The 21,744-nt window shown below is 53.4% G+C and overlaps 1 protein-coding gene across 13 annotated transcripts in view; it reads right to left on the reverse strand.

The window, feature by feature from the left end:
- Positions 1-21,744, reverse strand: part of HEMK1 (HemK methyltransferase 1, mitochondrial release factors N(5)-glutamine) — a 38,082-nt gene that overhangs the window by 11,822 nt on the left and 4,516 nt on the right. For 7 of the 13 annotated variants that reach the window (XM_074344810.1, XM_074344811.1, XM_074344809.1 and 4 more), the window contains 7 exons: positions 19,648-19,782; positions 19,260-19,324; positions 18,949-18,998; positions 17,911-18,019; positions 16,978-17,073; positions 16,698-16,811; positions 14,556-14,646 (listed from right to left, as the gene is read on the reverse strand). In XM_074344810.1, the coding sequence (XP_074200911.1) occupies positions 14,556-14,646; positions 16,698-16,811; positions 16,978-17,073; positions 17,911-18,019; positions 18,949-18,998; positions 19,260-19,324; positions 19,648-19,782 (660 nt within the window). The other 6 variants (XR_012499996.1, XR_012499995.1, XM_074344814.1 and 3 more) reach the window with 6 other exon arrangements.

Below are 21,744 nucleotides of genomic sequence, written 5' to 3' on the forward strand. Positions count from 1 at the left end.
AAAACGAAGGCTTATCCAGAAGACGGGTTCCCAGGGCAGTTAGAGGATTGTGGGTAAGAGACAAAGAGGAGTGTCCTAATAGAGAGCTCTTAACCTCAGTGTGAGTGCCTAAGGGGGCTGGCTCCTCGGCATCCTGCCCAGGTCAGTGTTGTCACCCTGGCATCTAGTGGGCAGGCTGAGCTGAGGCAGGCAAAGCTGGGTGACCCTGGGCAGATTGCTTTATCTCTCTGGGCCATATATGTCTCAAAGTAGACCAAAGTCCTGAGTTTGCTGTCAGTATGATCAGCTCACGCTCTCTCTATGCCAGAGGTGCCCAGGCTGGGTTTCTATAGCCCTTTTTCTCTACTCAGAGCCAGCAGATGCCTGATCCGGGGCTGTGAGCTTTGGGGCAGTAGCACCCCCTCTCAGCACTGTGATAATCCCCCCCACCTCCCCATCTCCTCTGGGTCTCAGTGACTGAATTAGGGAGTGCTAGGCTCCACGAGGATCCCTGGGCCTGGTAGAAGGCAGAGAAGGCGTGGCATGGGCACCCCCGCCCCCACCCTGGATGAGATGTTTTCGCTAGAATCGAAGCAGCTGCGGCTAGAGGCCTCTTCCCAGGAAGTAAGAGCAGAGGCCTCTTCCAAGAACTCAGAGGAGGCCTGCAGGCAGGGGAGGGGGGAGTGGGGGAGTTAATTTTAAACCAAACAGCCTTCAACGCTCCTCAGGAACTGGTTGCTCAATGTGATCTGGCAGGTCCCAGGCGGGTGGGCGGGCCTGGTGCCAGCTCAGGCTGAGCGGGGTGTGTGGAGGACACGCCCCAGAGGGGGAGGCCCAGTGACCTTGAGGGAAGTTGGGCCCTGTCCTTGCCCACGAATCAGGGCCTGTCACCCCCAACCCCACCTACCCAACCCAACTTGTTGAGGGTGTGGGGTGAGATGATTTCCTCTGTCATAATCAGGCAGGGTGAAATTATAACAAGATTAATAATATAGGTGTCATGTCCTTCCAAGAACTGACTATTCCACTCCCCTTCCCTGCTCAGAACTTGCCACTCCTGTCCCCTGGCTTGTACCACTGGAGGTTATCTGATGAAGGCCTGCTCTGGGGCCAAAGTAAGGCTTGTGTCATTTGCCTACTAGATGGGACTTTGGGGTGGTGGTGGAGGGATGGAGGGTGGAGTGGAGCAAGTTGGGCCCAAGTTCTGAGACTAAAGGGTGAGTCTCCTGTGTGTGCAGGGAGGCTCTGAGCTGAACACACTGGGCCTACCCCCGCCCCCATAGCTGGCAGGGAGTCAGAATGCCTTCACACACATTGACCTCCCCCTCAACCCTAGTGTGGCCACCCCCTCCAGACTGACAGCCTAAGCCCACCTCTCAGTGTCTGGACCCCAGAGGCCCCGCCCAGGGCACCCCTTCCCTCCCTTCCTCCACCAGCTGCCCAATAAGACCCAGCAGCCTGGGCGGGGTGAGGCCTGTGTTCTAGGAAAGGATCCTAGGCAAGAGCTGCCAGGAGCCTCAGTTCTTGGAATTGGCGCTGCAGAGCGAGGGGATGCTTCCTGGAACCTCCTGGCCACTCCAGGGAGAGGCTCAGAGACAGGGCTGTGACCTAGGTAAGGGAATGTGGTGCTGAGGCCTCAGCCGGGGTCCTTGCCTCCAGTAAGCCCTCTCTGATTGTGGGTGTCCCCTTAGACTCCCCTATCTTGACACTGAGTCTGGAGGGCCCTTCTAAGGGATCTGCCAGGACAGGCCCAGATCTGGTGCAGCCTCTTCAGTACCTAGCGTCCAGCCCAGGGACAGGTACAGTGTTGACAACCAGAAAGAGTAGGGAGAAAAGGGGAGTGTGTGCCTGGGGAGAAGGGCTTTGTGCAGGTGTGGGGACACAGGTGAAAGCGGGATGTTAGGTGTGAGTGAGCAGCCAGGGGTATGAAGGGCTAAGAGGGAGAAGGGAGAGCAAAATGCCAGGCCCTGCTTGCTGAGTCCCTTGTTGGTGGACAGACAACTTCTGGTCAGGACTTCTGTGTCTCCTTCAGGCCAGTCATTTCCTACAGGGCCTCTCCCTCAGATCCCTGTCCCACAGCTGAGGTACGGGGCCTGCTCCAGTGTCAGGCCACTTGGTGTGATCCTACCACCGGTGCACAGCTGTGCATCCTGAGCACACATCTGGCCCATTAGAGCCATAGTTACCCTATTTAGAGAATAAAAAGAAGCTGCAGGGCCCCCAGGAAGGCCATGAGGGTTGTGACCCTATTCTGAGACTGGGTTGGGGCCTAGTCACACTTCCAGGGAGCTGCCATAAGTATTCCTATCACAGGGTCCCAGGGTCAGCAGTGGCCTTGAAGTCTGGCTGAGGGGACCGGGGAGCATGTCAGGGCTGGCACAGAGAAGTAAGGTTCTCCCTCTCTGGTTGGGTGACCTTGGGGCTTGGGGCAGCCTTTTAACCACTCAGAACCTGTTTGCCTTCAGAAGAATGGAGAACCCTAACTGGCCAAGACTCTCCTCTCCCTTGCCTCTCCTCTCATGTCCTCAGGTCAATCCTTGGATCTGACTGAGCACAGCCCCAGGCCTGCTACCCACCCACCCCCAACAAGTCACAGAGAAGGGGGCCCCCAGCGCATCCCCTAGAGGCCAGGCCTGGGGTTGAGAAGGGCTGAGATTCAGTGCCTGGGCGGGGGTTGTGAGGTGGGGCTGTGACTGAGAGGTCCTTTGAGCCCTGCAGGAGGATGGTGGGGCAGCCTAGGGACCTAGTTCATTATCATAATTCTCTGGCATGACCTGCAGCAGCAGGCAGTGGGAGCACTGCATTCTCCACCACTCAGAGGCCATGACATCTGCACCAAGGCCAGGCTGGCCTTGACTGGGAGGCTGCCATGGGAGGACTGAACCTGGAATCACCCGACCTGAGTGGGAAGAGCTGCTAGGTGGCACCTACTGGGTTTGCAGGGGACACTGGTGTCCTGCTACATATAGGTGGTTCCAGAGCCAGGCACCCTGCATAACTTGAGCCAGTCATGAATTCTTATCTTACAGAATCCTGGTGAGGAGTAAATGTATAGATTTGATGAATTTTCTCCTTGGGGTCTCCTCCCTAGTCCCACCCCACTCCTCCGACTCCCCCTTGGCCATGAGCCCATGTAGACACGAGTCCCAGAAGCACTCTCTCTCTGGCCCTTACTGCAGCAGGAAGAACTCTGGACACACCCGCTCCTTCCACAGGAGCACAGGCCCTGATGTTCACAGTGCTCTAGGCGAAAGGCAAATAGAGGCCCTCACTACAGAATCTAAATATTTAAAATCATAAATCAAGCCACAAACTGCTAATAAAATATGCTCTATCCTCCTACTCAACAAATAAACTTTCATAACAATAATAAATCTGTAAATCTGCAGTTTTTATATGTCTCAAATTCATATAAAATATCAGAAAGTCAGACATCAAATATGCTTGAGTTTAAGAGTTGTTACTCATGTCCAGGCATCTAGTGATGTGAGTCAGAAGGTAAAGATGTGCCTAATTTAAAAGGTATTACATACTTTTTCTGTAACATTTACTGTTCTTGCTTTTATTCCAGGAAAAATATTATGTTTTCTAATCAAGATTTTCATAATTTCTATCTATTAGCAGTAGTGATTTAACAGGTTAAAATAAAATATTAAATTCCAAGGTCACAAAAATATGAACTAAATTAAATTTAAAATATTTTAAAACTGAAAGTATTTATAATATAGTCCAAAAAGTTGTTTTTAAAATAATCAAAATTAGTGAAAATTAAGTCAAAATACAAACTATTGAGTTATAATGAACTAATGTAAAAATCTAAATCAAAAAGATTTAAAACTAAAATTTTATTCAACTTTTTGAAATTTCTATTAAGTTTTAAATATTTTTATAGAAATAAACCTCCCCAATTCACATTCAGATCCTCTGTGAACACTGAGGCTGGTTCAAAACCCCCTGCATTTCCCTGGGGCCTGAATGGTGTCACCGTGAGTGTTGGGTTTGTCTCGCACTGTGCCAGTGGTGAGTGTCACCTCACCAGTGATGGTGATACCCACATGTTCTCTAGTCCACTTACTGTGAACTGATCATCTGTGTGCTTGTGATACATTCTACATAATAGGCTCCAGGCAGATTAGAGGAGTGACAGACCAGGTACAATTTCCAATAAATGGCAGTGGAACAATTGGGAAAAAATGAAGTGCAATGTCTACTTCACACAGGCAACCATGATAAATTCTATATGGACTAAATATTTAAACATGAAAAATGAAACCCTAAGAGTCCCTCAGAGCACCTCCCTGGGAGTCACAACAGTATTGATTCTGGGTAGGGAAAAACCTTCCTTCGTGTGGCTCCCCTGCATTATTTGCAGGACAGGTCTGGAGAAATGAGAACCACATCAGAAATCCATTAATGCCGTTTAGTGTCATCTTCCCACTCTTGGAGGGTTTTCCCCAGAGGCAGGCTCTGGGACAAGGATCCAAACATAAATAGCTTATTTCAGAGGTGATGTCAAGAAGCACCAGTAGGGTATTGGAAGACAATGTTTCCTGGTTGTCTTCCACTTCTGTACACTTGCTGGTAGAGGCACTGACTGCCCTTGTTCCAAGTAACACTTTCAAGGGTGATTACAGTGAACAGCCTTAGAAGGTAGAGATACTGTCTCCCTCCAGGGAAAAAGGCAGATTTGTTTTATCCACCATTAATAAAGATAATAGCTCCCTCTGGGGCAAAGGTTGGGCAAGTTTGCTTACAGCCTGTTATAAAAGATTTGGGTTCCCTGAGCTCAGGGTTCCTCTCGTCAACCCATTGCATGTGCAGGCATCATCTGGCCCTTATTGGGTCACTCTGTGGGAACTGGGGTTCCAGGAAGTGGTACAAGAAAATGCTGATCCTCTGTCTACTCTGTTACTGTAGAAAATAAACTGACCTTTGTTCCTAAAGCAGGAGTCTTGTGTCTTCTGCCAGCATCCTCAGCAGTATGACAATTTGCTAGCTTGCAGGTTGGGTGAAATCTCAGCACCTTCCCAGTTTCTGACATGGAGGAGAGGAGAAGTGAGACAGGGAAGGAAAGGAAGCCAGAGAAGGTTTCTTAATAAGTGGGTTCCCTCTGTGGGCAACTGAGGTCAGTCCTCGGTTGAGAGATGGTGCAGAACACACCTTAGAGTTGTCCTACCCAAGAGATAAGGAAGCTGGGGTGCGTATCCACCAACTGCCACCCCTCGCTGGCTTAGGGCTACTCCAGGGGGTGAGCTCCCTGGCAATTTTGGTCACCTATCAAGCTGGCCTCTGAGGCAGACAAACCTCAAGCCAAGCATTGCAACTGCTGTGTGGGAACTTGAGTGTGAAGGGATATACTCCATGTGAGCAGGGCCTTATCTGCACACTGCCCATGCCCAGTGCCTGGCACAGTGCTGAGCAGATAGTGACTGAATGTACGGTGCAGGGCCCAAGGATAAGGGCCTGTTTACTTGCCTCTGTCCTCCACTAGGCCATGAGCTCCTTGTGGGCAGTGTTAGTGTCAATTTTTCCTTCACACTCCAGCACCAAGGGTAGGCCTGACAATCTTAGGCTCCCAGTCAGGGGTGGAGGGGAGCGAGGGGATAGCCAGGCAGTGATGGGGCTCAGTCTCATAGGGCAAAGGCAGCCTCTCACCTGCTTCCTGAGACCAAGTGAAAGGCAAGAGCTCTGGAAAGGAGCAGAAAACTCTGTCTGGGGCCATTTAATACAAGAGAAGTACCCAACAAATCTGAGGGGTCTCTACTCTTTGTTCAAACCCTACCCTCCACCCTACCAAACAGTTCTAGCTCCCAGCTGAGGTGTACTCAGGGTGCAGGGGAATAAGAAAAACCTGGAATAGCAAACTCTGAGGGGTCAATCTTGCCTAGAGTACAGTGCTCCAGGCCTCTGGACCGTCAGGGAAGAAGCAGAGTTGCAGGCAAAGGTTGAGGCCTGGCAGAGGCCCTGTTTCCTCTCCTGGTTCCTGGGCCCACCCCAGTGACTGGCAAAGTCTGGAGGGCGGAGCTGGCCTGGGTGTGGCTCCCACTCTCTCAGCCCCAAAGAACCCTGTACCCCCAGCCTAGGGCTCTGGGGGTCAATTTTATGATGAATAGGTGGGTGAACAGTGGGTGGGAGTGAGGGGGTACAGAGGCTGAGGGAGGCTGGAGGCAGGGGAAAGTTCCAGGGGGGTCAGAGAAAGTGGAAGAAGAATTTCAGCAGAATTTGCAAGTCTGGATTTTATCTGAGGAATCAGACACAGAGAGACAGAGATTACTTGAGAGAAAGGGCATTCCAGGCAGCTAGGACAGAAAAAGCAATGTAATGTGTGAGAAATCCCTGGGCATAGTCAGTGAGGCTTGGGAGGACACTGTGGTTGGTCCCCAGGTGGGTTTGCTGGGAGAATCAACCCAGAATTTGATGCAGTGTGGCCATCAAGGGGTGCCAAGCCCCAAATACCAGGCCAAAAAGGTCAAGGACATGGACAGGTGCCCGGGTCTGGCTCATTCCCCTCCGGATCTTCCCCAACTTGCTGTGTGACCCTGGGCAATTCATAGGCCCTCTCGGCTTCAGCTTTCTTTTCCATAAAATGGGAGTTCCCATGAGCTCCCATGACTCAGAGATAGTGGTTGGGCCTCTAAACAGGGTGACATCCCTTAAGAACGTGTCACCCCTTTTCCAAGCTTGGAAAGTAGCCTCAACCCTCAGCAACACAGGGACCCTCACAGATGCCACACACATACAGTCCTGAACTGGTTCCCAGAGCCTGGAGTTCCCCCATCCAAGGGAGGCCCTGTGTGGACACCTGTGATCATGGACATGGACCCAAGTGCTCAAGTCCCACACCTGTCACCATGCACGTACCTATGGTCACCTGTGTAGAGGTGTGCAGGTTCTGTGATGTGCACGTGTGATGTGGCCTGGCCCTCATGGCTCCCCACTGCTGACCAGAGCAAGCCTAAGGACCCAACCACTCATTGGAGGCCTGTCAGGAGGAGCTGATGTCCAAGTCCATGACAGGTTCCCACCTGAACCACCTCATCTGTCTTACAGTTGATGCTAAATGCCTGGGAATGGGACACGACAAATAAGGACCTCAGTCACCCCTTCTCCAAGCTTGGGAGGTAGTTTCAGCCTTAGCAACCCAGGGCCCCTCACAGATAATACTGGCAGGAAAAAAGGACCTGTCCCGGATGCTGTGTCCTCACATGACTCTGAATTCCACCCCACCCAGATGGCCTCAGAGGAGGCTGAGGTGCTGGGTTCTTGGCTGTGACTCAGCGGAAGGAAGACAGGAGTGGGGGGTGTGCTGGGGCCTTAGGGTTTTGCTTCTCATTTCTCTCTTTCTAAAGCATAGCAAGTTCCCAGAAATGAAGGTACAGAAACCCCAGACTCTCAGGGGCACTGGGTTCCCCAGTCCTCCCACCCCTAGAGGCACCACACAGGGTGTAGGGAAGCCCCTAGTCCTTGTCCCCTGCTTGGGGCCTTCTTCCCCACCCCAGAACCAGGGACTGAGTATCTGGAAGGTCCATGCTGGAGCCAGGAGTAGGTCGTGAACTCCAAAGACTTTTCAGGAGCATGCAGTCCAGATTCACTTGCTGGGACAAATGCTGGGTGAGAGGAGACACTGGAACCTTTAGGACCCGTAGGGATGGAGCAGTCAGGGTGGGCTTCCCAGGAGAGGCAGAGGCTAACCTCACCAAGAATCTGAGAGAGGGCATCCTCAGATGCCCCACATGAGTTCCTTCTCTCTCCCTTGCCCATCCTTCCCTCTCTCCTTCCCTTCTCTTCCTTTCCCCCTCTTTCTTTCATATTTTTAACTATTGAAAAAGCCCAATTTTAAAAAAACCCCACACAGACTCAAATGGGCACAACACCAAATTATGATCATTTAGAATCTTTCCTGTGTGTCCAGAGAACCAGATTTGGGCTGAGCTTGGCATAAAGCTTCTCCTGCTGTCCCTGCGAATGAAGGAGACTGCAAGGTGGTCGGAAACACTGCTACTTTTGTAACCATTTATCTGTGAGAATCAGGGGTCACTTGGTCCTGTGCCACCAAAATCAAACACCGAAAGAAACTGGACTCTGAGGCTGACATAAGATTCACTTCCACCCTAGCCCCCAGTTCAAACGACAGTACTCATCACTATTCGCCTTGATGGACTTAACACTGACAAAGTGTTGAGAATTTGAATTTATAAAATATATTTATGTTTAAGATGCTGTCTTTATCTTTAAAAAAATATATATTATTTGAGTTCCATGTGAAATTTAGTTTAACAGAACAAACTCCACAGCTCTAGGGATCTGGGCAAGAGGGCTGGGCAGAATGAGCAAGAGGCAGGGTTTCCATGCAGGCAGGCAGTGGGGAGCTCTGGACAGTTCTTGAGCTGTGGAATGCCTTCAAGAAGAGTTTTAGGCACATCCACACACTCCTCCCGGAACCACCCAGACCTGAGGACCTGTGCTTCCCATGATACGGCAGGCTTTATACCCGCTTATGTAGAGACGGGACTCACTTTCCTCACCCACCTGTCAGCTGGGAACCAGAGTCTGGGAGTCAGCCAGTCCCACCCCACATCCGGAGTACATCGGAACCTCCTTCCAGTAGCAGCCACTTTCACTGCCCTCCCCTCCCCAGTGGGCCCCTCTTCTGTGGGGTGTGAAAGTCTGGCACCCGGGCAGCTGGGAGGGGGGAAAGCTCACTCCACATCTGGTGCTTTTTGTTTGACTCACCACTTTCCTCTTTGCCCTGGAAGCCCACGTCAGCCCTGGGGCCACCCCAGCTTGGCACTGGGGCCCCTCGGGGAATTGGAGCCCTGAGCTGCAGTTGGCCTCAGTTGGCCTGCTCACTCTCCTTCCAGCTGGGATGTCAGAGGACTGGGCTCAAATGCTACCACAGCCACTTCCTGCTTGTGTGATGTTGGGCAGGCTAAGCCTCAGTCTTTTCATCTGTCTAGTGGGCCTAGGAAGGCGCCCAAGACATGCAGACAGGATTGATGACAAAGTATGTGTGGCACATGGCACCATTACACATGGAGATGCCTGGTCACTGTGGTTGACAGCCCTCAGGCCTGGAAGGGTGGTCTTCTCAACTCCATCTAAAGTGCTGCCTCCAGGCTACATCCCCAAATGTTAACATCTGGATCTTCAGATACCCTGAAACTTAAATTAGGCCCCTGGTATCCAGAAATGCATTCAGAACTCATCCAAGGGCATTCACCACCATCACTGCCTTGCCCCTATACATCTCTGTTCACATGATTTCAGGCCTCCAGGCTTCTGCCTAGACTGCCCTCTCTGCCTGCTCTATCCCTGTCCTGTGCCTCATCCTCTTCAAGCCTGGTGTGATGGCAAAGGCCCAGGTCCTGGGTCATTCTGCTTGTGCCAGAATCCCAGTTCAGCCAGCATATGAGCAAGCTCCTTAACCTTTTTCAGTTCGTTTCCTTGTCTGTAAGATGGGATGGTTCACAGACTCTGCCTTATGGGATATCTTGAGGGCGAATGAGATAATCCCAGAAGCACTTGGTTCAGGGTGCACCATTCAATCTCCATATTTTATAGGCTCTTCTGATTGATGTCATCTCCCCAGAGCCTGGCACACAGTAGGGATTGGAAGACCGAGGTCTGGGCCTATGTTGCACACAGCTCAGGAGAAGAGCCCATAGGCGTAAACACTGGGCTTCCAGAAAGCCCTCTGGGATCAGCCCTGGCAAGCCCTGCTCCTGCTCCGAGGATCCATAAGCCCAGGTGGACCACTGCATTGAGCCCTGAAGGGAGCAGCCCAGGATCCAGCTATGCTGACCTCAGTGTCTCTGACAGTCATATGGGCAGCAAAAGCAGCCTCAGCCTCCCTTCCAGTCCAGCTGTGTGACCTGCACCCTGCTGAGCCTTGGTTTCCTCATCATGAAGATGATTAAAAACCCAGTGTGTGAGGTAGCATGATTAAAACTAATAAATGCAAAGCAGCTGCTTGGGGCCCATTGCCCAGCAGGAGCTCAAGAAATGACGGCAAGGAGATGGAGGAGGAAGGCCCAGGGAGCGCTGGTTGGATACTTCGCTCAGCTGCAAGGTCCAAGGGCAAGCAAGGCCCAGGCAGCTCTAGCTTGGGGTTCACTCTGCTTGCCCACACAGCTTGGCCTCACACTGACTTCCAGGAATGGCAAAGGGCCTTGGCTGCCTCTCCTGGCAGGCAGGACCACTCTTGGAAAGCAAGGCAGGGTCGGGGTCTGCAGCTGATGAAAGGCTGGAGGCTGGGAGCCAAAGAAGAGACTTGGGTTCAAGCCCCAGCCCAGGCCTGCTGAGCCTTTATATTCTCATCTACACACAGGGATCTTTGTGGGTGCCTCAAGCCCCAACAATCCGCTCCCTGGGCTCAGCAAGGTGGGAGATCTGATCTTTCCACTCCCCCAAACTCATGTCCCAGGAGAGGGCTACAGATTCAGTACAAGGGGCAATATGGTGGCATCCCCAGCCCTGAGAGGCAGAGTCTCTGGGAGAGACCCCAGCCTCTGGAAAGGGGCCACCAGGCCAGGCCTGCCTTCCCTGGGGCAGAGCTGGTCTGAGCCACCTCACCTTGAATCCTCAGCCATGGCCGGGGCCAAGTGGAGGCCAGCTCAGTCTAGGGCTCCCAGCAAGGCTGAGGTAAGCTCCCTTTGCCTCTCCTACTCTGTGAACTGTCAAACTGGCCTTTCTTGACCATTTTCCTATAGGATGGTTGAGGGGAGTGTGTCTCGGAAGTGGAGTGGTCCCAGAATTTGAAGCTCCTACACATCTGATTCCTGATTACAAGGCCAAAGGTGCCTAAAGGTCCTTTCAGCGGTGCATCACCAGTTCCCTCAGAGCAGGAGCCGCTTACTTGGGGGAAATCCCACTCTCCTCACAACTACCACCAAGGCTTCAGATGGGACCCAGATCTGTCCACACACCCATTGGTGCAGTTGGGCTAATGGAGCTGACATCAGCCGTTTGGCCCTGAGGACTTTATGAGCCACAATTTGTGCATCCCAGAGCTACATGAAGAGCCATATAAAACAGCCGCACAAGCCATCCAATTAAATGACCAAGGGCCCTTGGAAGCAATGGGGGCTGAGGGCACTGCATCAGGAGTCAGGAGGCAAGCGCTATATGATCTTGAGTAAGCCCCTTCCTTCTCTGTTTAAGAGAGAGGGAATCAGGGATTGGACATGTGTCTTGCTACAATTTACCCCTGCCAATACAAACAGGCCTTCTTGGCTTCATCCAAAGCATATCAGGGGACTTAAGCTGACCCTTGAACTCAGGTGTCCAGACTGTCCATCGCCCAGATTCTCAGTCTCAGACCCAGCATGAGTCACGTCAGCCCATGTCTGGCCCCCCAGTAGCTCTCCATGTGGCTCCTGAGTTGGGGCTGTGGCTTCAGGAGCCCCAGACCTTGGCCAGGTGGGATGGTGCCTCCAGAGCCACTGAGTGTCCCTCATCTGGAGTGAGGTCCTGGTCCAGGCGTGGACAGGCAGAGTCGAGGGTTCCAATTAGCCACTTCAGCTTTGGGGACCATGAGGCTGAGAATCCCAGGAATGACTAAATTCTATTCCAGCCACACAGCCCAGCCCACACCTATAGCAGGAGCTGGGCACTGCCTGGTGACTGGAAGGAGCCGAATCTCCAAGGCTTACATGGAGGGGTGAGTGTTGGCCAGAGCTGCTTTTCTGCCCCTAGAGTCAGGGGCTACTGCACTCATTTCACAGACATGGTACCTACTCACCCTCTGCTCATCCTTACAAACTCAAGGCATGCTGGGCCAACCACATGACTCCATGGAAGCCAGGAACAGGCTCAGATCCAGTCTCTGAGATCATCTCTGAGAGCATAGGTGGTCCTCATGCCAATGGATATGGGCCACGGAGGCCAGCTTTGCTCTCTCTTCCCCAGTCTCAGTCCCATTCTCCACCCACTCCCAGTGCCCGGACCAGACTCTCTGGGGCCCACGCTGGGCCCCTTTCTTAGGTGGACAGTGGGCCTGGGCAGCTCATGTCTCCAGATTGTAGAGGGTTCACAACCCCCACCCCGGCCACCTCACTGCTCAGAGGAAAAGCATTCAAGGCAATCTATCATGCACCTCAAAAATTTTCAGTCTTTTCCCATTTCTAAATTTCAATTGCAAAGCTACTTCCATTTTTAGGTACTTGTTAGAGCAGCACTTCATTTTGGGTACCAAAATCTGTATTAGTTTCTAATTGCTGCTATAACAACCACAAATTCAGTGTTTTAAAACAACACAAATATATCATCTTACAGTTCTGGAAGTCAGAAATCCAAAATCAGTTTTACCAGGTTAAAATCAAGGTGTTGGAAAGATGGCATTCTTTCTTGAGGCTCTTGGGGAGAATCCATTTCCTCGCCTTTTCACCTGTGATTACACTGAGTCCACCTGAATAATCCAGGATAATCATTCCATCTCAAGATCCTTAACTTAATCAAATCTGCAAAGTTCCTTTTGCCACGTAAGGTAACACACTCATAGGTTTGGGGGATTAAGATGTGGGTATCTTTGGGGCCATCATCCTGCTGACCACAGGAGGGGGAGGGTTGCTTTGACGGTCTCAATCCCTGCCCAGACGGCCTGTCCCAGAACCGAGGGGTCATGAGGCGGGGATCAGACTGCTGTTCTGGCCAACACTCTGGCTGGGGCCCAGAGCTCCAGGAAACCTGGTGCCCGCCCCTGCTGCCGCCAAGGACAGCCTGTACTCCTGGCGTGGCCACTGTGCAGAGATTAGTTGCACTTGAGCCCTCCTAGTGGCTATGGCTCAACCCAAACAGCTGCCTGGCTCGGGTGGGAGGCCAGGCCCTCAGAGCTTCCTCCCTCTGCTGCCCAGAATATGTGAGAGCTGCTGTCAGGTCAGATGTGAGCCACATGGGAAATTCCAGCTCCATTCTAGAAAATGCACATACTATAGGCTTACTGGTGGACATTCACTGAGCTTGCAGTATGCTAGATCCATATGGGACCCCAGAGATGAGATAGACACAGAAAGGTTCCAAACGCATGGGGTAGAATGTCACTGGTACCTGTAGAAGGGAGAACACAGAGGTCAGAGTGGGTGTTCCAGAGGAGACAGCATTTCTGCTGGGACTTGAAGAAAAGAATAATCTTGGACTGGAAGTGGTAGGCAAGGGCATTCCTGATGAATGAACTGCTGGGGCAAGGGGAAGGAGGGGTGTGTAGGGAATGGAGAGCTCTATAGGGAGGCTGGAGTCCAGAGCAGTGGAAAAAAGAATCCGAAAGTGAATAGGGAGGGTCATGTTGGCCTGAATAGGTTAAAGTAACTCTCAAAGCCAATCAGCAGTGGAACACTTTGTTCTGATGGACGCTTACTCAGAGCACTGATAGGGCTTTGGGAGGGCTCCCCAGGGCCCTTCTCATAGCCATCCCACCTCTTCAGACCTGGACTCTGCAGGACACAGAGATCACACTCAGGTCATGGGGAGCTACCCAAGGGCTTAAGGGGGGACTGAGAGAAGTTAATGGCCCAGGGTCCAGGTGGAATAGGGGAGAGCAGAAAGGGCACATTTCAATAAAGGAGCTAGACAGGACCCATGGAGAGAGCCATGGCAGCTGGGAAAAGCATCCAGCTGTGAGGCAAAGTCTCAGTTTCCTCTACTGTCAGAAGAGGGGAGGGAATTGCTCTTCCAGAGTACATTCATCAGGGACTCCTACCCCTTTGCCTGTGCTCAAAGGAGGCTGGGCGAGTAGCAGGCACATCCCTCAAGACCTCAGGTGCCTGCAGAACCTAGATTCCACCATCAGCCCCACGTTCTCCTGCTGTTCTGTCTTTAGGGCTCCACAACACATGCTAAAGGAGGCAGCTCATCTCTGGCGCTGGCACCAGGAGAACGGAGGAGATAGGGTGAGTGAGACTGGTTTTCCCTATGCTAGAGGCACTGGTTACTCTGGCTTGGACCTCAGGGCACTCAGGTCCTGGTGAGGAGGGAGAGGAGGGACTAAGGGGAGATCTGGCTGCCAAGCTACCAGCCCCTTAGTGGCTCCATTTCCAGAGGTCAGAGAGAAGTCAAGAGCCCAAGACTCAGACCCCTGCCTTTCCTCCTTTCCAGACTGCTGTGTCTGTCTGCCTCGTGTTGGTGCCAAGCACAAGAAAAGCATGAGAGTACAGAGCCCTCCCTGTGTCTGCCCTCCAAGGCAGGCAATGGAGGTACTCATAGTGCCCCATGAAAGGTGCAACCCATGGACTCCTGGCAATCATATTAAGATAAAGCGCTTGATACCATTTCTCAGATTTGGAAGCCAAGGCTGAGGGAGGTGAAGTCATCCACCCAAGGTCACATCTAGCGAGGGGCAGATGTCAGGACCTGCATCCAGGCTGGTGTGGCTCCAACACTGGAGCTCAATGTCCAAGTCCCAGTCAACCCATGGCTGCAGGCTTGAAGACCCACCCTGCCAGTCCACTTGGCCTGAACCTCTTCCCCAGGGGAGTCAAGCCCTATAGAAGGAAGGTGTCCCAAGGGTGGCTCCTGCTTCAGTGTCCCCAGCTGCCCCTATACTGTCACTTCCCATCATCACTCTCTTGGGCTGTGATACTCACATGCTTGCCAAGGTTCTTCCTCAGTAATGAGCCTGAGGCCAGGAGGGTTAGACCATCAGGGAAGCCATCACTGGTTGAGGAGTGGCCCAGGCTGTGGGACAAGGAGGTAAGAGACTGCTAGGTCAGGGCAACTGCCCTGAGATGCCGCTGAAGACAGCATCAATAGTCAAAGGGCACAGGTAGGAGGAGAGAAAGGGCAACACTGGTGAGGCAGGCAAAGGTCTGAGAGTATATGGGGGCTCAGAAAGCCAGGCATCTTGCCCTGCTGTGCCCCATCCTGTCCTTCCAGGTCCTTCTGGAGCAGCCATGAGGATAAGTCCCTGGCTCCTCCTCAAAGGAAGCTAGAGGCAGTTTAGGGTCCATGCAGCTAGGGCTGGGCAAGAAGCAGGATACTGGGGCCCTTGGGCTGTAGCGTGGCCTCTGCTAAGGCAAACGCAACCCCTAACCACAGCGGAGGAGTCGCCCAGGCCAGGTGTAACTCCAGCAATACAGACCCCCCCCAAGGCAGGGACCTAACTTCCCATCTCCATTTGACTTCCTCCCACTATGTGACCTCAGGCAGGCCATGTCTCCTCTTGTGGAGTCCATGCCTCGGGAGTGGGCACTCAGATACCAGCTACAACCTTCAACTGGCTGACTGAGAGTAAAATGAGGCTGCTACCTTGCACTGACCTTGGAGCCAACTTCTCACAGGGAAGGGAGCTGCCAAGGTCCCACTGTAAGACACAGCCCTGGAAACCAGCATCCTGGCTCCATCAGAGGATGCTGCCCACTGGACCACACTGCCTCTGGCCACTGCACCACCAGGTCAGGCCCTTGAAAGTGACAGGTTGGAGGAATGGGAGAGGGGAATACAAAAGAACGCACCAGCCTGGTCCACTATGTTTCTCAGGACCCACTCTGATGCAGGCTAACACCAGCACCTGCCAACCTGGAGGTCTCCTGCCGCTGTGGACAGAAGGGCTGGGCCTTCAGGCCTCCTGGCAGCCACAAGTCTGCCAACCAGAGCTGGGGTGGAGGTCAACCTTGTGCTCACCGCCTCAGCTTCTCACTCTCCCCAGCCCCAACCAGGGATAGATGGGTTATCAGAAACCCCAAGGCTGACTTAGAAGGAACATTTTAGCTAAAAACTATGGGAATAAAAAGTAAAACAAGCCCTGCTCACCCCCTACTGTTAAATGAATGTGGACACGTGACCCCAGAACTGTGCAGCAAGACCCCTCAGCCCCCTCCCCACCAGAAAGTAGGCAGCCACCCCCAAGCTCAAGCTCAGATGCAATTACTGTGCTCAGAGTCTAGACCCAGTCAAGGGAGTGTGCTTTAGTGCACCTGGGGCACTGGAAGGCTAAGCCAACCCCCGGGAGAGAGGAGCTCAGTGCCAAGCGCCCTGGCATCTGAGGCCAGGAGGAGCACAAGTGCCCTTCTCCACACTGCACCCCACACCCCCACCAGGTGGGGCCTGACAGCCGGGCCCGCTGGGGCAGAAGGAAGCTCTTACCCCCGGCACTGCCTAGGGGCAAAGGGTCAGGGGACCCACAAACCACAATAACAAAACATTAGGTCACCACTTGCTGGTCTCTTGCCACTTTATTGGCTGTATCTCTCAACATCCCCAGAGCAACTCCACCCACAGAGACACTGAGCAACCTGCCTTTGCCACACTGATGTGATAGAATCAGATTGGGAACCTGGGTCTGTTCAGCTCCTAAGCTGGACTGTGGGTACCCTTGCTTTTGGCATCCCCAGGAAGGACATCCCTGCCCTTGCTTCTACCCTCAAATCTCCTAGAAATGTAGAACATGGGGAATCACAGAGCCACAGAAAATGCTGCAAGCATCTGAGGTTCTGGAAGGCACCACCCACCTCCCTTAAAGTAGCATTCCAGGTAGAAGTGTCAGCCAGCCACTCTGGCAGGCTGGAGCACGGGCCAGGCATCTGCAGGGCAACCACGCTGTGGCCTAGACCTCTGGATATGCAGGAACCGGGGCCTAAGGAGACAGGGACAAGGGGGCAGTCACTGCCTGGGCCCTGGGGAATGAGCAGGGTGTGGGAACTGCACACTTGCCCCACAGCCAGAGCTGGAATAGTCAGAGTGGAAGGACCAGTGTGGCTGTGGGAGCTGGGGGTTGGGTAGAGCCTCACCTCCCACAGAAATCCCGGCGCACAGTCACGAGATTGAGGAACAGGTCTGGCCGGCTCTGAAGCCAGCTGCCAACGAGCTCTGGGTGTCTTGGGTCCACTTCTAAGAAGATGCTTCTATATGGGGGAGAAATGGGTCAGCTCAACTGGGCAGGGCTGGACCTGCACTTCTGGGTTACCTGAGCTGGGAGGAGTAGAGGTAGAATGATGGCCAGGGCAGGCCCAGTACACACTGGGAGGGAGAGGCTGCTGAGGTTAGACCCAGGAGACACCCCATCCATACCCAGAGTCCTTCAGGAGTCGAGGTGCCAGGGCCAGGATGTGGGAAATGATGTCCATGCCCTCCTCGCCACCATCCAGGGCTACTGGGTCTTCATAGCTGAAGGGGAAAACAGTGGGAGGTGAGGGCCTGGGATGGCTGTGGAGAAGCTGAGCAGGGCTTCCACAAAGAGGGCTCTATGGAACTCACGCTCTAGGCTGAAAGGAGAGTCTGAGGACCCAGAGGGGGAGCCCCCAAATGATGGCAGCTCCAATTCCCCTACCTCTTATAGGCAGCCTCCCACCAGGCAGTGCTGGGAGTGTTCAGTGATCCGTAAAGAATGACAACGTCCAGGGCATGAGGGCCTCCCCACAACAAAGATGTTCCTATTCTTGGCCTGGGGAGGCCTAGAGCTGGCCCTGACCACTCCTGAGAGCCAGCAAAGGGGAAGCCAGCACCCCAACCCACACTACTACCTCATCCAGAAGCTTCTGGGCTACCCCTGATTCTCAGCCTCTGAGAGCAGGATGGCTCAGTGCAAAGCCTGGAGTAGAGTCTTAGTCCCAGCTTTCCTGCTAAGCCCCCACACGAGTTTGAACAAGACCCTCTCTTAGCCTCAGTCTTCTGGAAAATGATGCACCCATCCGAGCACCTTCTAAGTACTGTACACCACGTCTGATATTTTAGTCATCACTGAGTCCTCTCCATGGTCCTGCAAAGCTCTACCACTCCCTTTCCAGAGGCAGAAAACTGAGGTGCAGAGAGGTTCAGTGGTCTTAAGTGGGAAGGCAGAAGCTGAACCCAAATAGGTCTGTGGGTTCCAGAGTGAGCCTCTCTTTCAACACCATTGCCCCTTTCAGCCCCCTAATCTCCCTATCCCCCTGATGGTGTGGTCCTCCAGGACAGGCCCATCCCACTAGACCTTCTCAGGCCTGGCCTCCCTGGTCTACCACACACCTGAGGATCTCAGGGGCCAGCTGCTCCATGTCCCGGTGGAAGACGTAGGGAGGGTTGCTGACGATCAGGTCCACGGGGCCCCAGGGTAGAATATGTGCCCAGCTGTCCTCTGTGGTCAAGGGGAACAAACAGCAGAGAATGGGAGGTAAAGGGTGGTAGCTCCAGGCACCACCATGTCCCTTGGGTAATCCCTCTTCCCAAGCCTATCTCTGAACCCAATAAACTAGACTTACAGATTACTGCCCAGGGTCCCCAGTCAGCAGCCTGGCTGGGAATGTGTATGCTGTGACATGGCAGTTCTCCCCCTGGAGTGTCCCTGCCCTCTCTTCTTCCTGTTAAAAATCTCCTCAGTAAGCAAGACTCAACTCAGGTGCCGCCTTGAGGCAGCCATCTCTGATTGCCTGCGCAAAGCAAGAGCCTCTGTCCTCTGCAGCCCCAGAGGCCTTGCCACTCCACCTCATAGCCAACACGGACTAAGTGTATGGAGGGCAGGCCTGGCCTCAGTCAATTGATTCCTGGTGACTTTGTCTACTGGTCCCATCCTGAGCCAAGTGCTATACCAGCTGTACACTCCATGGAGGGGGCACACAAACTCAAGGATCCTGTGGACAAGTGATGGGACCAGAACTGGTGCCAGGGCCCCCGAGGACACTCTGTAAAGGCAGAGCCCAAGTTGTGTTGTGCTGGGGCCTGACAGGGGCAGGGGGACACTCAAGTATTCTGGTCCCAAAGGCTTTCTTTTGAGCTTCTGCTTATCTCTTGACAACAAGCCCTAGGTACGGGGATATGGAAGGTAAGGAAGACACTGAGGCTGATCTCTTCAGGGGTCAGGTCAGCCTAGGAGGCAATAGGGACTTGCCTGTCCTCAGCAAGGACTACTCTGAGATACCCCACGTGTGTGTGTGTGTGCGCGCGCACGCGTGTGAGAGAGCGAGGAAGGCTGGGGAAGCCCTCCCTCTACCATTGCAGAGTGCCTCATCCATCCAGCAGCACCTGTACCCAGGATCCCCACCCAGGGAAGATGGGTGAGGAAGGTACCTAAGGTCACATCGAGGGGGATGATCCGAATCCTGTCCTGCAACTGAAGCCTGGAGAGATAGGAAAGTAAAAGTGAGTATGGCGGGGCCGACTCCTACTCTTGACTAGGAGAATAAACCCTTCGTGGATCAGCAATATACCTGGTTCCCACTGTTCTTTTGTAACCCTGTGGGACTCATGCCAAGCCACCCCAATTGCCTCCTCCTTCTTGGGTGCGGACAGTGCTGGGTTTGATACTTGCATAGGGGTTGAGATCAGGCCCCTAAGTCTGACTTCCACCAGCCTGACCCTCTATCCCCAAGACCACCTACCTGTGAGCATTCTCATTGGCCAGGCAGATGGCAGCTTCTCCCTTGTCCACAGCAATGACTTGGCTCTGCCCCAAGAACAAAGGGTACATGGGAGGCAGGGTGCTTGGAGAAGCCAGGCCTTGGGACCAGAGCCCTCCTCCAATTCCCTACTAGAAGAGGAGGAAAATTATCAATAGCTTTTTCCTCTCTGTGGACAGGGTTAGGCCAGATAGAAGGGGATGGGAGCTGGAATCTGTGACCTCTAAGAGCTCTGTCTTCCTCCTACTTCCAGTCATTCCCCCTCAAGGGCTTCTAGCAGAGATGGGTTGCGGAGAGATCAGCAGGAAGGACAGTAAGTGCCAGTCACAGTCTACCCAGGGTGGGGTGGAGGGATGCACAGGGGGCTCACCTGGGGGAGCTTGCTCAGCAGGCTGAGGGAGATGGCTCCTGATCCACAGCCCACCTCCAGGATCAGGGGGCCACCTTGGGCTCTCACCACACGGGATCTTTGGGTCACCTCTTCCAGCACCCATTCAACCAGTTCCTACAAGGTAGAGAGATCTGGATCAGAGCTGGTGCTGACCTAGCCCCTGCAGGTCTTGGCATAGAGCCGAAGCATGGTTAGCCCCTTTGTGAACATAGAAGGGAGGTGGCTAAAGCCAGACTGAACTTTGTATCAGCTGAGGCCATAGGTGGGTCACTGTCTCTCCATGCCTCCACTTCCCCAACTGTAAACTTGAGCACAGTTGTGGATAACCCACCTCACAGGGGATGGGGGTAGTTTAAACAGAACCACATTCATGAAGCATTGATTTCAGGCTTGATACATGGTAAGTGTTCAGTAAGCCCTCGCTAATCCCTTTAGAGGTATCTTCTTGTTTTGTGCTCAAAGCAGTGCTAAGATGGTCCCTGGCCACCTCCTCTCCTGGCCCTGCTTCCAGAGCTTTCCCTATACTAATCTGTTAGATCCTCACAACCAGTCCATAAGGAAAGTAAGGCCCAGAGGTTAAGGCCCCGCCTGGAGCCTGGCCTGCAGCTCATGGTGGCCAAGAATCAGGGGTCAATGTGTCCCCAGCTTCCTCATAACCTCCCCAGAGAAGCTCCTAGGCTGAAAGGATGGAGAATTCCCTCCATGGAGGGATGGGGAATGACACAGTCCCACCTGAGTCCCATATCTGAAGCGGGCTATGGTATACATAGGGCAGCGGGTAAGTGGGCCCACATGGAGGGAGGTGCCTAACTGCACCGTACCTGCCTTGGCGGCAGGGGGACACTTTCAGATGCTGTTTACAAACAACAGAGTTTCAAGTCTCACCTATCCATCTGCCACCTGCAGACTGTGCATGGAAGCCATTATAGGGTGGAGGTGAGGGTGGAGAGATGCTGCCCAATGGCCAAAATGTTTCTAAACAGCAATAGAGTGGGGGCCCAAGTAGCCAGGCATGGAGCAGGGAAAGGGCAGTGTGGTCCCTTCTCAAAGGTGCCCCTTCGGATGAGAGCAGGAGAGGTTCTGGGGAGGCTGGGGACTCCTGGGATTCCAGGCAGGGCTGGCTCAGGGAATGATGGGAGGGGTCAGCAAGTAAGCATTTCCCTCATCTGAAATAGGTCTACATTCTTCAGAAAGGCTTCCTCAACCCCCACCAGGGTCTTTCTTCACTATGTGCCTAACATCTAGGATGGGGTCTGCCTCTCCCGCCAGATTGAAGGCTCCATGATGGGAAGACTAGGGACCTAACCCATCACGGTGTGTCCCACATGAGCAGGGCTTGGCCCACAGAGGGGCCTCTAGGTTTGGCTACTTCTCAAGTGCTGGGCCAACTCTCACTCAGTTCAGTGGCCACGGGAAGCTACCCTCTGAGTCTCAGACCGCCAGGTCCCCTCAAGCTCTCAATGTCAACAGTTAGGCCCCAATGGAGCAGAGGGCTCTAGATCACTCAAACCCATTTTCCACATAAGCTCCTCAGTGCTAAGTCCCCAGAAGTATTTCATCCTTCCAGGCACCCCAACCAGGAGTAAAGCTCACCTGTCCCCAAAGGTAGCAAGTCCAAGGCAGGTAGAACTTGATCAGTGGGTCTAACCTTTCCTATTCCAAGCCCCTTCTGCACCAAACAGTCTGTCTCCAGTCAGAGAAGGCTTTCCATCACTCTCTCCCACTGGCCCTATACCAGGCACTATGGAGACTTAGGATGCCAGCAGCGAGCTGGGCCCACAGCACTGGGACCGGCACAGAGTGAGCAGTCGAGGGCTGTGGCCGAGAGTCTGCAGTCTCAGTGGTGAGGTCACATACTGAGCGGCCAACTGGACAGCTGAGACTTGTCAGGAGCATGAGCTTCCCTTGGTTTCCTGGCCACAGACAGATCTACCCTGGCTGGAGAATGACCCCTCAGCCAACCACACTGGCCAGCCACCTCACAGAGACACCTCGACCTGAGAGGCACACATCATATATGTGAATGGCTACCTGGGTAGGGTGTGAAGCTGAGACTGGGCTCCCACTGTCATCAGT

Source organism: Camelus bactrianus, chromosome 17 (assembly GCF_048773025.1).
Source record: "Camelus bactrianus isolate YW-2024 breed Bactrian camel chromosome 17, ASM4877302v1, whole genome shotgun sequence".
Lineage (NCBI taxonomy): Eukaryota > Metazoa > Chordata > Mammalia > Artiodactyla > Camelidae > Camelus > Camelus bactrianus.